Here is a 15,914-nt window from a genome sequence, read left to right as displayed (position 1 = left end):
TATTGTAATTTAGTGCCCTACCTATGTTTCTAGGGTCGATAGTACCTCGCATTCGTGATAAGTAATGACTGTGATTTTAGTGCCTTGGGAGGTTCATACCTTGTGAACTCACCATAAAATCTCTTTTGATTGGGTGGGGATTCACGGGATGCAGAAAATCCATGCATGTTATATTTATTCTTAGTTAATATGCGATGCATATTAAATTTTAGTTTTTTCATAAAATTATAAAAAACACTTAGAATATTCAGGATAGGGGAAAAAGAAAGTTTAAACTTGGATTGCATTTATTAGAAAGTGCTTCTATTTTCTATTAGTATTAGGTTATCTCTAAAACTAGTCAAAATTCCGATTTAAAAGATACTTTTCAGTGTAAGTGCCTTTCTTGCTATTTTAAAGTCGACAAATTCTCGAGGACCGGCGGTCATGTTTAATGTCAATCCGTTTATTCGACGAATCGGAGTAGAAAGAGATGAATTTATTCATTTTCAAAGGAGAAAAAGCTAAATAAAAAATGTCTTTTCGATTATTTTGTGAAAGAAAAAGAGAATTTTTGACATTTTCACTTCGTTTCGATTGAATTATGGTGTCGTACTTTATCTTGAATGTAAAATAAGAGGCTAAATCATGAAGTACAAAATGCGACTTTAGAAAAGGAAAAAAATATACAAAAAAAGAGGTAAAAATTGAAAACAAAACAGATGGACGAGCGAAATGATTTCTGCTATTGTCTTTTTGTTTTTCTTTTTTGAGGGGGGAGGGGCGAAAATGGAAATTGGAATCCACGACCGCATCGGATGAACTGTCCGAACCGTATAAATCATATATATGTATAATATATATATTTATTTATTTACATTTCTTGCTAAAGAGAAGAAACATTTTTTTTTTTTCTTTCATATTTATTTTCGAAAACGTACGTCCGATCGAAACAAACGTAACAAACCTATTTTTTCCACTTCTCTCCGACTGACCTCACCACCATCCCCACCTCTCTCTCTCTCTCTCTCTCTCTCTCTCTGCCGTTCTTCTTCCTCTACCTCTCACTGCGAGCTCCGCACGCGCGCAGCAGGGTTCTACAGACCTCTCTAGCTCAACACATTTTCCTGGAAAAATTATAAAAAAAAAGACAGCAAGGGGAAAGAGAGAATCCGCATGGCGTGGCACCTCTAAATCTGCAAAAGAAACTAGAAACCAGAGGCTCTGAAAGCCGTTTCTGAAGCAACGCTGAGTTAAAAAAAGAGAGCAAAATAAAGGAGGGAAAGGGAAGGATTTTCTCGGCTGGCCGTTTCTCTGTGGTCTTCGCGATCCTTCTGCAAGCTTCTCCAATCTAGGTTTATTGGTCTTTTTGCAGTTTCGTGTTTTTTTTCCACCGATTTTTATATTTTCTTTACGATTTTCAATCTACCCCGCTTCAAATTTTTTCTGCGTGCCAGATTGTGCCTTTGTTCATCTGGGTTTTTTTGATTTCGTGGAATCTTGATTCCTTTTCCTTCTCCGGGTTTTTGGGCAGGTTTTGGGGGGTTTCGCGTTTTGGCGTGAAGCGCATGTGCGCTGCACCCCACGCGGAATTACTTGGTCGAGTATTTTGGGAGCCTGGGAGGTTCGCGGATGAATGGTTGAAGCAGATTTGTATCAGAACCTGGTTGTTGTTATTGTCGGCGGCGGTGGTGGAGATTTGGTGGCATGAGCAGTTCTACTGGTGAGCCCTGCAACAAGGGCATTGACGGGAGCGTAGGAGGGTTGGTTTGGGTTAGGCGGCGGAACGGTTCATGGTGGCCCGGTCGGATTATGGGCCATGACGAGCTGCCCGAGAGCTGTCTGGTCTCACCGAGATCGGGTACTCCAGTGAAGCTCCTTGGTCGCAAGGATGCTAGCGTGTGAGTCCCTTAGCTTGCCCTGATTATGTGGAGTCTATATGTTGGTTTTCCTTCTCATCGGTTGGCGATTTGTTTTTTTTTCATTCTTATTTACCCGAAACACTTCTGTTTCCATAATCGCATGAAGAATGTGAACCTATGGAGATGCTGTTTTTGTTTTTCTTCTGTTTTTTTGTCGAGGTTGATGGATAGATGTGCTTCGGATAGCTTGATTTAATTTAAATTCCTTAAGGTTCTTCAGACTGTTGCTCGAACACCACTGTTTATCAACAGCAGTATGGATGTGTTTTGATGTCAATGTTATTTAATGTGTGGAACATGGTTGTTGGAGCATTTGACATGGTGAAACACTTCACTAAACTTGAAAGCCCTAAGCATTAGGCAAACACTTGCATTTCTGATTTCAGCAGTGACTTGATTTTGCTCGTCACAACATCTGCCTGCTTCTGCTTGGTTGTAGTGTTTGATTATGGCTCATTACTTCATGGGCTGTAGAATGTGACTTCAAAATACTGGACCTTAGCTTGCATTGTGTTAATTCATGCAAAACTGGAGAGGTTGGATCCAGTTAATGTTTTTTTTTTTTTTTCAAATACCCTGAGTGGATGTACACTCCAAAATGGTTTACATGCTTTTCATAGACATAAACCAGAACTTACCTTTGCTGTTTGCAGCCGCATTTGAGCTGATTTTGTCCTTTATGTTCTACATAATTAAGCAAAATATCTAACATCATCTTTTACCTTTGGTATGTGGATCAGAAATCAGGTTGCATTTCAACTAAGAGATTCTTGATAGCAGTTTAATTCTTGTGAAATAATCCTAAACTGGTCTATTCTGCCTTATGTTGCCTCAGAATGCAGTATCATGTTGATGGTATCTGTTCATGAAATATGCATGGAATGTTTTCAGGAAATTTGGTTAAGAATTACCCAACCATAGTTCTGATTGAGATATTTATGGGTAACCCCATAAATCTTGATTTGTGATTCGTTGAAGGAAGATGTGCCAAAGTTTTGTTTGTAATTGTTCATGTTTGCATGCAATGAATGACTATTTTGCTCTTTGAGATTCTTTATTGTCTGGTAGCTTGCTCATAGAAACTTGCTTTGGAATATTTTTCTTGACAATGTTGCAAGATTGAGCTCTGGGTATCGTTTCTTGATTATGTTTTCCCCGTCATCATTGTCGTTATCAAAGGACCATGAAGTTGATGTTTAAAACATTCTCTCTGGTGAAACCACTCAACTTATCAAGTATTCTCATTTTCTTGACCGAATGTGATGCAGGGACTGGTATAACCTCGAAAAATCCAAGAGAGTGAAGGCGTTTCGTTGTGGTGAGTATGATGATTGCATTGAAAAGGCAAAGGCAGCTGCCGCCACTTTAAGTAAGAAAGTGGTGAAATATGCAAGGAGAGAGGATGCAATCTTACATGCTCTTGAGCTTGAGAGTTCTCGATTGGGGAAGGACCATCCAGATTTTTATTGTGGAAATTATTCATCAGGGAGAGATGGTGCTTTGGCTATGGAGTCTCCTACAATCTCAGATTCTGGTAGAGGAAGTGATGAAATTTTTGGAGATGAGAGTGACTGTGATACTGATTCACATACGGGGCCTGAGTTATCTCAGTCTGTCATATCTTTTGAAGAACCAAATCATGTCTGTTCTTCTAAGCTGCAATCTGCACAGGGAAGAAGGAAAACCCCAAATGATTCGGAAGACGATGGAATTGAAGGAAGCAAGCGCATGAGAGGGCTTGAGGATCTAGGCATGGGTGTGGTGTCTAACAAAATGGTTCAGGTTGTTGCCGTTGACGAGTCGGTTCACCAAGATATAGCTCCTGGCACAAGTATTGTCAATTTTGTGCCAAATGGAAGTCCTGTTAATGGTTGCAAAGGCTATTCTTCATCTCTGAAGAGAAAGAGATCTCAAGTGACAATAGTGCATGACTTCCTTAAAAAGAAAAATAGGCGTCGCCCTTTGACCAAAGTTTTGGAGAGTACAGCGATGGTGTCCGTTCCAGTTACTTGTGACCAGTCAGCCTCTTCAAGTGGTAATTGTCTTGGCACTGCATCTGACTGCAAGGGATCTGGCTTGGAACATCTTGATTCAAAGAAACCGTCTCCCATGGTCCCAGCGAACTCAGAAAGCCCTGCAGTTTCACATGACAATGAGCCAATGGTAAATGATTGCAAGCATGCTCAGAAAACCAACGATTTCTCGAAGACAAAGGAAACTTCCTGCTTGTTGGGGCTACACGAGAATGAATTATCTGATGTGTTATTTGATGTGCCATTTGTTGGAGATGATAGAGACTCTACAGGTAAGCTGTGTTATGAAGTTGGTTTTTGTATGTTTCCTTCTTATCTAGTGTATTTATCCTCATTGTTTCGATCTTGCTTAAGATCTGTTGGCTTTCTATCATAAGCTGGGAAGTACTAGTATTTTTAATGTCGTAGTATTCAATCTCGTTGGTGCAGTGGGCATTTTCCCTAAAGATACTTGGCACTTTCCTGTGCTTCATGGTAGATTAAGGAGCTAACGTGCTTAATCCTAGCTGGGGAAGCATGCATCGTGTGACATATAAGGATGAGATTCTGGACGGTGTATCAATGCGGTCTTGCTGTGAGCTTTTTGATTAGACCAAGAAAGTCTCAGGGCTTTTCTGTTACACAACTTAAGTTTAATCAATAAGTGCTTAATGAGTTTTCTTTACAAAATTTACGAAAATTTTCTCCATGATTGCAAACGGCTCTAAATCTCTATATTTCTTAGGATTGTAAAGATTTCGAGTGGTCAACATCTCAAGCTTCAAGAGGCAAAATATCATAATCACCCCACACACATGCGTAGTATCATCTGGGGGGACATTTGCTCCTGATGTTTGCTTTGGCCCTTGGCTTTCGACATTCAAATTGATCTTTGGAATCAAAATGCGGCTAGATTTCTACTTATAAATTTTACAGGGGTAAAATCCTCTTATACAAGTCGGAGATTGACAAAACTACTTTAATAAGCATTTTTTCGATAAGTACTTCTATAAAGCGTTGCATGGCATTTTGCAACCAGAGTGGAAGGTTATCCAGTCCTTTGACGTTCAGCATTTTCCTTTCGTGGCATTTTAATTTTTCAAAACAATGCTTCTCTCATGCTGTATATTGTCTCGTCTGGTGGTAAAAGGTAAAATATAAAAATGCGAGATGAAAATAGGAAGTTTTTTGCTTTGTATATGTCTGTATAGAAGTAAGTTTTCAGGTTTGCAACCTGAGTTTGGTGATGCAGAGATTAGTCTTTGACCAGATCCTCCATCCTTGCATTGTCTATGCCAATCCCATCTACCTAGTGCTAGTGTTGTCTTATCATTATACTGTATCATGCCATGAATGAAAGGGGCCGAGTAATGATGTTTTAGAGGACTTCACAGGTTATCCTCCAATGCTAGCCAGGGCTCAACTAAGCAGCTTAGGAAGGCATTCAAGTCAAAGCGGTCAACTAGAAGCTGCATCTTTGCCATGCAACCATGTTAATGAATCTGGTCCCAACAGTTTGGCTGCTGTTCATGGAGATCAAGTTGACCAAAGGATAGACAAGAGTACTTCCAAGTGGCAGTCAAAAGGAAAGAGGAATTCCAGGCAGTTAAGTAAAAACAGGAAACAGCACCCGGGAAGGTATCTGGAAATGGACAAGGAATCTAATACATATCTGGCAGGTCTACATAAGCCAGATGGTTGCTTGCCAGCTTCTGATCGGGGACCTGGCACCACTTGTGTTGATGGGTTCCCTACTATGAATGCTAAACTGAAATCAGTTAGCGAAGGTCAGTTGGATGGCGTACCTGATTGGGGCTCGCGAGTGTTCCCAGGAGAATCTCAAATGAAAAGGCAAGCTGAGCTGAAGCCACCACCCAATGGTTCTCCAACTTCTCAAAGATCGCTCCCTCATCGTCAGTCTCGCTTTACTGTGCACTCTAGGCATAAGACAGATGAGTATCCTATCGGGGACTTGTACTCCAATTCACCCTTGTATGATGTTGAGCTGGAAGTCAAGGCTAGCTATCGTCCAACTCATGTTCCTTTGGTTTCGCTCATGAGTAAATTAAATGGTAAAGCCATTGTTGGACACCCTCTCTCAGTCGAGGTCCTAGATGGTGGGTACTGTGATAATCTGGTAAATACGGTCAGCTGTGATGCACATAAGCTCTCTATTTGGGGAGGTTCTGACATGGGTCGTGTGGTTCATAGAAGCTCAGGGCATGTCCGACGTACTGCTAAGTCCCATTCACGAAAAAAGTCGTCGAAGGCGAGGAAATCGGGTCAGTTGTCTAAAAAGATGCGGAAGTTGTCCTCATTGACCGGACATAAGCGAGGTGAGGACATGGGGAAATTCGCGGTAGAGAAGCCTGCTGGTCCTGTTATAGCTTGCATACCATTGAAAGTAGTGTTCAGTCGAATAAATGAAGCAGTGAACGGTTCAGTGAGACCGACTCATCGGGCTTTGACATCCAACAGTTAATGAACTTTTTCTTGCTCTGGAAGTCGATGCACGGCTCAATCTTCTTGCTGTATGTAGTGCATTTTCAGTTGCGGATTTTGTTTCGGTTTTACTCTTAGCCATAGGACTCTCTGCTTTGTATATCAGCGAGCTCCTTTCTGTATAATTTGATCTCGGAACCCAACCTCGTAGGGAAGCTACTACCAGATACCGTACATATTTAACATTAGTTGAGGTGTAAAGTGGAAGTCTCTGGTAATAGGCAAAATTGCTTTACTTGCTAGTGGTAGTAGACCTTTGGTAGGTCAAATATATCAGGTTTGATTCTGTGAGTTAATAACTCTTCTGTATCTGTTGCTGGTCATGGAGCATGTTTATTGATTTTATCAACTCTCTCTCTCTCTCTCTCTCTCTCTCTCCCCAGGATCTGGTGGTTTTTGCTTGGGGCGAGATACTCCAGGATTCCCATATATTTCTTGGGTCAGGAACTCCCATGTTTGTAAGTGAGTGTAAAAAGGAAACTGGTACGCATCGGTGATATCACGTGCCTTAGTGTCTTTCTAGGATCAGCATCAGGGTCATCTTTCCAGGATCAGTATCGATGAGGGTCATCTTTCCAGGATCAGCAAATCTTTCCCGGGATGACGTGGGGTTGTGCTCTTTTGCACTCTGGATGAATACAACCATGCATCAGAGTATAATTCGCCATGAAAGGCCAACTCTTTGTCAGGTCGAAAACGGTCTATCGAAACTCGCTGTATAACGTGAACCGTCAGGACGTTCTGTAGTGTGAGGTAAAAATTACGACTTTAATTGATTAAACTGGTGGATCTACCTCCGTTCTCTGATTATCGGAAGCAGAGGGTCTATCGGAGAATTTAATTTCGAATACCCCCTCCTCGCCTCTTTCAGTCTGGAGCGATACAACGAAGCGTTTACAGAACAGGGTAGAGCAGAGACTGGGCCAATGAATGGGCTACACCAAAACCGGGGCATGCTCGTAAAAATGACAATGAAGCCGTGGCGTTTATCGTCCCGAAATCTGTCAAAACTAACTCCTGGTGCTGGTGCTAAGGGTTTTTGATGCTCATCTATCGTAATAGCAGCAACTCTGTCCATTTTGCAGCCTCCCACTCGCGCTGCTAAACCCCATCTGGCACGATCACATCCATCTCTAAGCAACACATCATAACATCAAGCTCGCGCTTCGATTTGATCCGAGACTGGTTCGCTGAAACACGATTTCTTTTCTGTGTCTCTGTTGTTTTGTGGAATGCAGGTGGAGGAAAGGAGGAGATGGCGACGGTGCCGGGGCAGCTGATTTGGGAGATTGTGGAGAGGAACAACTCTTATCTCGTGAAGGAGTTCGGGAGGGGGAACGCGAGCGTTCAGTTCAGCAAGGAGCCGAACAACCTCTTCAACCTCAACTCCTACAAGCACTCTGGTATTGTCCCCTTTTTCCGATGTCCGCGGGTTTCGCGGTTCTGTTGGTTTCCAGCTTGTTGATCTGGAAATGAGGTGGGATGCGGAAATTTAAGATTGAATTGGCAAAATTGTAACGGGATTAGAACTTTTTGGACAATTGTTGTGACCAGTGAGGGTTTAGGCAAACTGATACAGGCCCTGTAAGCTAATCTTTAAAGAAAGCTTTGTTTAGCTGAAGATAGGATTCATTCTTCAGTTATGTTTGGCTTTAGATGTTACGGAATCAACTTTTTTGTAGTTGTTAGGAGTTATATGTGTGTCCATATATTGAAAGTTGCATGATCGTAACCTGTCACTTTATTTGATAGGAAAGATGTGGATGAGTTCTGTGATGAGAATGTCGATCTGTTGCAAATCACCTGGACCTTTTCCTTGTGCTAGAATGGTTTGAGAATCTTTTTGCAAAGTTGCAGCTTTTTTTCACACGGGAAATGATTGAGTTGAGATTGCTTGAAAATGGGTATTTTGGTTTATTGATGTGGTTCAATTGGTTAGTGTTTCCTTCGGTTGTCTTCTCTCTATTTGAAATTTCGATCATTTAACACAATAGAGGCTTTTTTTTTTTTTCGCTAGAACACAGGAGAGGCTCGTTTGAGCTAAAAGTTGACATCTTTGTTGGTGCATGGTAGGCTTCGCAAATCAGAAGACAGTCACATCCAACCAGTTGGTAAGGAGCAATCCGTGTTGCTTGCTACGACTAAGAGCAAGTAACAAAACAAACCCACAACATTGCTCCACAAATCTTTGATGAAGAAGGAGTTCAAAAGTATGGCCAAGGCGGTGACAAAACATGTAGCCCTTCATTTACGTGGTCTTTGCAAAGTAGTTTGATATCTAGTAGTTAAAAGGTGTTTTCTTCCCACCTCGTCAAGTTTCTTGGGTACTTCCCAGTCTTAGATTAATGAGTGTCTCGCGGTTACCTAGGATCATTGTTTGTTCTTCCACACGATTAAGCAGCATCTTCGTGATAGCAGTGCATGAACTGTTGAATTCGCTTTCTAGAGATACTACTACATCATGTGATCAGTGAGATTGTCCTAGAGCCTGTGAATGGATTGTGTCGTGCGCATGACGGTATTGGTTTGTTTCTTAAACAGCTATCGACATATTCGCCATGTCTATCCTTTTCCTTCTTGGCCCCTTGTTATGGGATATCTGTTGCACATTCCCGCATAACTATGGCAATTTAACTGCAGGTTGCAGATAACTATTTCAGGCCTGATTTGAAGGATGCTGCCCTAGCAAGGTTGAGTGCTGTGCACAGGATTCTCGAAGTAGCCAAATCTGGTGTCAAGAAAGGGAACAGGCAGGCTATTAAAGTCCGCGGCAGGAAATGAAATTGGAGAACTATGATAGAAATCCAACTTGCTTTTTGCCCTTGTGCTATGGAATACTAGATTTGAGTTCCTTCTTATAGAGGGGTTCAATGGAACCGCCGGTTCAGAAAGGTTCCGGTTCCAAAGGTGGACCGAACCGGCCCTCGGGTTTGGAACCGCCGGTTCGACCGCCGGTTCTAAAGCCCATTTTATTTTTTTTTATCAAACCTACCTCTTTTTTTTTTTTTTTTTTTTAAAACCGTTAGGAACCGGCCCAGGGCCGGTTCCAGGCCGGTTCACGGGGGCCGGTCAAAGGTTTCGGGCCGGTTCGCCATTTGGCACCCCCTACCTTCTTATCTTGTCTTTCCTATTAGGAACATGGAAAGTAACGTTTTTGTCAAAGACGAGACCCTTTTTTTTTTTTTTGGGTCCAAAGACGAGACCTTGCAGAGGGTGCTTAGCGTTTGTTTTGTTTCCATTTTTTCGTTCTTTGCTGTTAACTATCATATATATCAGCTCTCTGGGGAACTTGCATCTGAATACAACCAATATATCTCCGCATATTCTCCAAATCTGCTTTGAAAGGAAACCAAATGGCAACCGGATTCCTTGTAGAGTTTGGCTGGGACATTGAAAACAAGAGGGACATTTTAGCCGGAACGCTTCATTTCCAAATTCAGAACCCAAATTCCTTTACTAAACGCTCATTTCATTGAGAAAAATCCTCTGGCTCTTGTGGGAGAGATTCCTCGCTGGCTTTCAGTTCACAAAGCCCAAAGCTAAAAAGCACCCTACAAAACGGTTTGCCAAGCTAAAGGTGACGCAACAGTGAGAGGAAACTTGCTGTATACACAAATTTGGGAAGCCGGTGAGTCCGAAAGCGTAGCAAGCCCTGGCAAAATCTCAAACGGATGAAACAGCCTCCCTCAATCATCCTTGGTAGCTTTGGCCGATATTGTTCTCAACAACTGTTTGGAGCACACGTCCTGCGCCTGAGTTGCATTCTTCACACGGTTTGCCCTCACCCACGCGGGTTCCTATAGCAAATAGAAGCATCAAAAGCTACTCACACAACACACCGTGGGAACTGTATATACGAGGAACGAAGGGAAAAAAAGGGGTCACCTCAGGAACAAAACGAGAAACTCCAAACTTGATGAGCAGGAGCACATGTTCCATGACTAGGATTGCTGCAAGTCCAGGTTCAATTTTCCATTTTCCTTCCTGATCGTATAAACACACCAGGAGAGCGGAATTTGTGCATATGGACATCACTATTAGAAACTGAAACCCCAAACAGATTTTCCAATATTACTACCATTGTTCACTTGTAGCAGATTCCGATGAATAAGATAGTGCCATGTTGAGGTCTGGGAGTACCTGAAATATATTCAACCAAGCTCCAATGGTCACAGAAGTACGAGGTTCGGGTCTCTTCATGATAACTAACAGCTTCAGTGCATCTGTCCTAATCTCGGTGATGTTGTTCTGCACAGGACAGACCTTGAACATCAGTTTCTCACTATAGTAGGTACCACAAGTAGATAATGAACCAGAAAAAACATCATTTACCAAGGCAGCAAAGGCAAATGCAAGAGGGAATACGCAAGCGAACATCATGATCATTCCGAATTGTAATGCCAACTCCAAGAAATCTGCGAATTCAAGTATAACCAGAAGTTTTGGAAGGATAACTCAAGGTTCAATCAGAAGTTTCTCCGTCATCAACATGGTATCAACAAAATGAAAGATGTAAATACCACCAATTGCGATGTCTATTCTATGATAAGAATGTTGAATTATGTCATTGACAATATTTTTGCATTAAAACAAGAGAGCTTGCAGTAACTTGCAAGTTTTATTTTGCTACGGATCGATTGCAAGTTGGGAGAACCACCAAGAAATACTGGAGAAAATAACACATTCCACATTACTTAATACCATCAAACAGCCCATCCTCGAGCTCCTCCCCAATGCTTGCAGAGTAGGACGGTTTCAGATATTCCTTTTCTACCCTTGATGCAAATTGAATTTTGCCCCTTGTTGATCCTTTTTCATGCCTTTTATTCTTTCTAAGAATAGAAAAAGGATCTGCCAGTTGGTCATTCAGGTTTCTCGAAATATAATATACTAACAAATAGATCAAGAGACCAATAAGTATATAAAGGTAGCATACCTAACTTTGTGTTTCTTATAACTGTACTTCAGATAGGGGAAAGAGTTCTCCCACAGGTTTTCCAAAACCTGAGATAAGTCAGGCAGAAGAAGATTAGCTAAACTGTGTAAGACACGTGAAATCTATTATTGTGATTGTGATACTCCACCTCTGAGATGATGAGGCGCTGAATCAAGACTTGACGGAGAGTCTTGAAGTTCCGGTGCAGGAGGGCGTGGTAGAAAAGTCCAATATATGATTGCATAAAATAGAGACCGAAAACCTGCAAGACAAAGTTAATAGAAAAAGCTTACACACAAGGCCAGAAAAAAAAAAATGAAGGCTCCTTCATAAGAAAACAATAATAAAACGTTACAAACACCTTATAGACCAAGCTATCAGCCCGGTATTCTCTGCTAACATTTTTCTCATGGTTAATCAGCTGAACCGATACTTTACCCCCAATCCTTGTGAAGTGCTGAATGAGGAAGAGATAGATGGCTGTCAGCCCAAACCTGATGAAAAGTCAAATCAGAATTATGTCATTAAACTCTCAAGCGGAACCTTGAAAGACCAAGAAAACTGACTATAACGAGGGATGCATTTCTTCAAGCTTGAACTGTTTACATAGCGGGTTCAAGAATTGGTAGCTTAAAATTTGTCTGTCATGATGTTTGAGCAATGGTTTGATTTTGCCCAATGTACTTTACAATGTGTAGTTGTTAATTAGCTTCTGCGCCATAAATTTTGAGTGGGTGGAATGTGTGACAAAGTAAGATGACAACCTAGAAAACCACTTCTTATGGGAAATACCTACTGCAGTAGTAAATGGCTGGCTCTGAAACCATCACAAGGGGTACAACAAAGAAGAGCCATCGATTGAAAAGAAATTATGGAATTTTCTTTATGGGCTTTCATATGCAACAGAGGCTATATAACATTTCACACACAAGGATCTTTATTTGAATACTTACTTAATTGCTAACAATATTACTACCTATATCAATGGTGATGGAGGTGGCGTGCGTTGGAATAAAAAGGTTACATGGCTTCATGTATCATGCTTACAGAAAAAATATGTTTTGGTATCTTAGGGAAAAAACCAAAGCTAACCGACAAACTGCTACATAACATGAACATGTTTTGCATGTACGTAGAGTGGTTTCACATTGCTGTTAAGCATGAGATATATATGAGTGTTGAACAAAAAGTCCAGACAACAGACTGAAGGAAGGTGACCACACAACAGAATGTCAAACAACGGAAATTAGTATAATTCTAGCAAAGAGAAAACTCCCGGGAAACTTCAGTGATCCGATTATTCTTACTTTATAACATCAGATCCAACGACCTCGTAAAGATGTGCATAGGCCAATTCAAATGGCAGCTGGAGGCATATGATACACAGGATAACAATTGCATCGTTCCTGACCCTCAGAAAAGCTCCGAACCATTCTTCTCTTTGAAACTTTTCCTTATCCTTCCTTCTATCTTGCCCTTCTTTACCAGCCAGTTCCACAGTTGACTGTACCAAGCTCCATTCTTTGCCAGAGAGCTTATAGCCCAGGTCATAACCAGGGTCAGCTTCAACTGAATAACTGATCTGCCACCTACACCATCAGAGGTCCAGAGAAGGTGGAGAAGTTTCCGACAGTGGGAAGACATTATACAATACAACAATGTCCAATAATGATAAATCAATCTAACATTGCCACCGAAACATTTGTAAACTACACCCACATACCTGGTTAGAAGGGCAGAGTTTTTACGCTTCCAGAACTGGAAAAACATTACAGCCCATAATGTGATGCTTACAAAGAAAATTGGGAGGACTAGCAGTTGGAATGGCCTAAAGAAACATACAAAATAGTTGAAGCCAAAATAATCAGTGCAAAACTGCACATAGTAAAGCAAAACTGCACTCAATAGAAGGGGCAGGTAGAACTCACCCAAAATCAATCAACTGTGAAATGAGCCCAAGTCCTGCAGGAAACAGCATCCACCGAGTATACATTCCAAGAAAAGCGAAGTAGACTGCAATCTGGAAATGACAATCTATTGATGATGACAGAATGTGAATTATACTGCACTGGTCGATGTCACTGCAGTTACCTTTGTGCCAAAGTACGAGTAAATATCATCAATTGGCTGTTTTGTGAAGTCCAACCAATTCAATGCCCAACTTCTCAGAAGCTCTTTCCTCTTTGTTTCAACTGCACATCAGACGTCATAAAACTGCAGTAATAACGAGCGAATTGACTTGCTGGTGATTTCAAACAGCTTACTATGCATAGGAAACACTTGTTTGACAATGCTCTCTGACTCCAATCTTTGTAGTAAAGGTTCACCACGTTCCCAGTGGATTTCTTCCATATCCCACTTTAGAATGATATCTGACTGGCTCTTATTCACCTATATATATACAAGTCTAAATTAATAAGTATGACGTTAATGTTGCAATCATGAACCTCAGGATCTATCTCTATAGGACTTGATCCACTTCTTAGTGCTCTTAAGGCCACAGAAAACAACTGACTGCGCTATTCGCACACATTCAAATTTTCAAAAGGAAAAAAGCTATAGGTACAGAAGCAAGAGCAATACAGAAGAACAGCTATCTTTATAAAATCTGCATATTCCTTCATTATATGTCTAGTGAGAGTGATTATGACTTGGCAGAATGATTACAAATGCAGTCATATGAGAAATGTAATCTAATCCTTAAGCAGCATGAAGCATATCATATATGAGAGTCTAATGACTAATTAAAAAGTGCAATTCATAGGGATGATAAAGTAAAATAACTTACTATCCCATATATCAAGTGGCGGTAGAAATGAAAACGCTCACACCAGCTGAACAATGAACCGTCCGGCTGACGCACAAAAGCATTGACGTCCTCCCACTCAAATTGCAAGTCCATCCCTGACATCAAGACCGGAGTCTCACATTTAATACCAACCCATATGACAGTCAAGCAAAGGCAGAAGCGGTAAGGACCGGTGCTTACCAATATGTGTTGGTTTCCTCATACGTAACTTAGCGGCTGTCCTTCCTAAAGTTTCCAAAGGAGCTGCCAGCTAAGGAAAAGTAGCTGCATTTTAGAGGAAATCTAAGAGAGAAGCATAAAACATTACTAAAGACATATAGCGAGCATAATCCAAAATTCAGCTAGTATACAAAGGATCTACGTGCCCTGTCGAGCCTGTCCGCCACACTATGTCTGCTGATGCCAGGGTACTTAACTTCAGAAAATGCACCAGCATTGTACAAAAGGCTACTCTCCAACACAGCCTCGCATGTAAACAAAATCTTGTGTATGTAATATGCGGACATAAGAACACTTAACAGGGCAAGCAACACCAAACAGCAATAATGGGTATAACTATCAATTGACATGAGAGTAGAAATAAAGATAGCATTGCAACAGAAGCCCTCATAGGAATTCACATTCAGAATACACGCATTCCAAGCTACTCCATGAATCTTCTAATAGACGCGTAGAGCTAACAAATAGCTAATCAGACCTAAAAGCAGATAATGCAGTTTCCTGAACGTATGATGCACAATTACGGCTATGGAGCGACGCGTAATGAAGAAGTTCAAATCCATCGATAGACCACACCTTGATGAACTCATCTGCAATGCCAACAACTCTGTCAGTTATCAACCCCGCTTTCCTGAATTCATCCACGAGAACCTCCACACAATCCTCGCTCTCATCTCCTTCTTTCACTCTCCTCTTGGGCACTGCCACCGCAATCTCATAAACGGGTTCTTCCTCTCTATGCCCAACCATTTCTGTTTCGGAAACGTCGCGAAGACAGGATTCAGCACAGCCCTCGTATTTGAGGGAACAAAAGAAAATCGTCATTAACTACGGAAAATATGACTCGCTCACCAGACACTGGATCCACTTCAGTAGATCAATAACGAAAAGCTGGTGCCATATTAGTGATCCGAGTGAGCTTGTCTCGGGAAAATGTCTGAGTCCATTTCCTTCTTGAACGACGGCAAAGCTGAGAATTTTTTGCAAGATTGTTTTCAAAATGAAAATGGAGTTGAAGCAAAAACGATCTCCTCTCGGATCAAACACGGCCTAAAAATCAGTAGAGGTAAGATCTAAATGGAGATTTCGTTTGGGGACTAAAAAAGGCAAGATCAAGAAAACAAGACTTGGGAACAGAAAAACCCAAGATTTATTCTTGGAAGCTAACGAGAGAAAATGACAAATCGCTTCTCGAGAAGATAACCTAGTGAGGAGACGATTAGAGCGGAGAGAGAGAGCAAGGAGAAGAAAACGTCCGAACGAACGGGAGGTCGGGTCAGTGAGGAGGAGCTGTTGCGTTCCAGGTGGACGCATGCACCGAGGAACAAAAAGGAAGGGGGAACGTGACACGTGGCGCCGGTGCTCGCGCCTGCAGCTTTCGGTGTGTTTTTTGAAAACTGCTCGAAACTTTTCAAATCATCGTCATCGGCATCATCGTTCCTTTTCAATTCATTCGGGTACGACTGTGGGTTTATCGTCAGATGGGCTATCCGTCGGTTCAGGCCCATGTGTATTTCAGGCCCGACAATTTCGAT

At 41.5% G+C, this 15,914-nt stretch overlaps 2 protein-coding genes, 1 long non-coding RNA gene and 1 pseudogene across 6 annotated transcripts; 2 read left to right on the top strand and 2 right to left on the bottom strand.

Annotated features, from left to right (window-relative positions):
* The first annotated feature begins 998 nt into the window (after nt 1-998).
* On the top strand, nt 999-6,764 carry LOC115737335 (uncharacterized protein At1g51745). 2 transcript variants are annotated; one of them, XM_030669406.2, is made up of 4 exons: nt 999-1,334; nt 1,514-1,880; nt 3,170-4,206; nt 5,308-6,764. In XM_030669406.2, exons 2-4 carry the CDS (start codon nt 1,687-1,689, stop codon nt 6,393-6,395), a joined length of 2,319 nt encoding a protein of 772 aa, XP_030525266.1. In that variant the 5' UTR covers nt 999-1,334; nt 1,514-1,686; the 3' UTR covers nt 6,396-6,764. The 2 variants fall into 2 exon arrangements, with proteins under 2 accessions (XP_030525266.1, XP_048129969.1); XM_048274012.1 differs by having other exon boundaries at nt 999-1,342.
* Nucleotides 6,765-7,538: 774 nt separating this feature from the next.
* Nucleotides 7,539-9,196, top strand: LOC115737346 (annotated as a pseudogene).
* Nucleotides 8,984-9,586, bottom strand: LOC125313778. The gene is made up of 2 exons (XR_007197387.1): nt 9,525-9,586; nt 8,984-9,266 (listed from the first exon to the last, which is right to left on the bottom strand). It is a non-coding gene; the product is annotated as an uncharacterized LOC125313778 (long non-coding RNA).
* Nucleotides 9,587-9,867: 281 nt separating this feature from the next.
* Nucleotides 9,868-15,732, bottom strand: LOC115737337 (anoctamin-like protein At1g73020). Of its 3 annotated transcripts, none has more exons than XM_030669408.2 (17): nt 15,232-15,732; nt 14,956-15,131; nt 14,341-14,410; nt 14,140-14,255; nt 13,616-13,742; nt 13,443-13,543; nt 13,280-13,371; nt 13,075-13,179; nt 12,659-12,940; nt 11,713-11,845; nt 11,500-11,613; nt 11,352-11,419; nt 11,117-11,247; nt 10,748-10,830; nt 10,556-10,678; nt 10,301-10,459; nt 9,868-10,212 (listed from the first exon to the last, which is right to left on the bottom strand). In XM_030669408.2, the coding sequence occupies exons 2-17, from the start codon at nt 15,127-15,129 to the stop codon at nt 10,102-10,104; spliced, it is 1,989 nt and encodes a 662-aa protein (XP_030525268.2). In that variant the 5' UTR covers nt 15,130-15,131; nt 15,232-15,732; the 3' UTR covers nt 9,868-10,101. The 3 variants fall into 3 exon arrangements, with proteins under 3 accessions (XP_030525268.2, XP_030525269.2, XP_030525270.2); XM_030669409.2 differs by having other exon boundaries at nt 10,556-10,663; XM_030669410.2 differs by lacking the exon at nt 15,232-15,732 and having other exon boundaries at nt 14,341-14,424; nt 14,956-15,087.
* Between the last annotated feature and the right edge of the window lie 182 nt (nt 15,733-15,914).

This window comes from Rhodamnia argentea, chromosome 2 (genome assembly GCF_020921035.1).
Source record: "Rhodamnia argentea isolate NSW1041297 chromosome 2, ASM2092103v1, whole genome shotgun sequence".
Classification (NCBI taxonomy): Eukaryota; Viridiplantae; Streptophyta; class Magnoliopsida; order Myrtales; family Myrtaceae; genus Rhodamnia; species Rhodamnia argentea.
This window is presented reverse-complemented; position numbering and strand designations above follow the sequence as displayed.

What these genes read in the sequence shown, in the direction of transcription:
- LOC115737335 (XM_030669406.2), top strand. Translation starts at nt 1,687, where the DNA reads ATGAGCAGTTCTACTGGTGAGCCCTGCAACAAGGGCATTGACGGGAGC. An exon ending in GGTCGCAAGGATGCTAGCGT is followed by an intron (nt 1,881 to 3,169) that starts GTGAGTCCCTTA and finishes AATGTGATGCAG; the next exon opens with GGACTGGTATAACCTCGAAA. An exon ending in AGATGATAGAGACTCTACAG is followed by an intron (nt 4,207 to 5,307) that starts GTAAGCTGTGTT and finishes AGGACTTCACAG; the next exon opens with GTTATCCTCCAATGCTAGCC.
- LOC115737337 (XM_030669408.2), bottom strand. Translation starts at nt 15,129, where the DNA reads ATGGTTGGGCATAGAGAGGAAGAACCCGTTTATGAGATTGCGGTGGCA. An exon ending in GCCACTTGATATATGGGATA is followed by an intron (nt 13,743 to 14,139) that starts GTAAGTTATTTT and finishes GTATATATATAG; the next exon opens with GTGAATAAGAGCCAGTCAGA. An exon ending in CGAGGATGGGCTGTTTGATG is followed by an intron (nt 10,831 to 11,116) that starts GTATTAAGTAAT and finishes TTGAATTCGCAG; the next exon opens with ATTTCTTGGAGTTGGCATTA.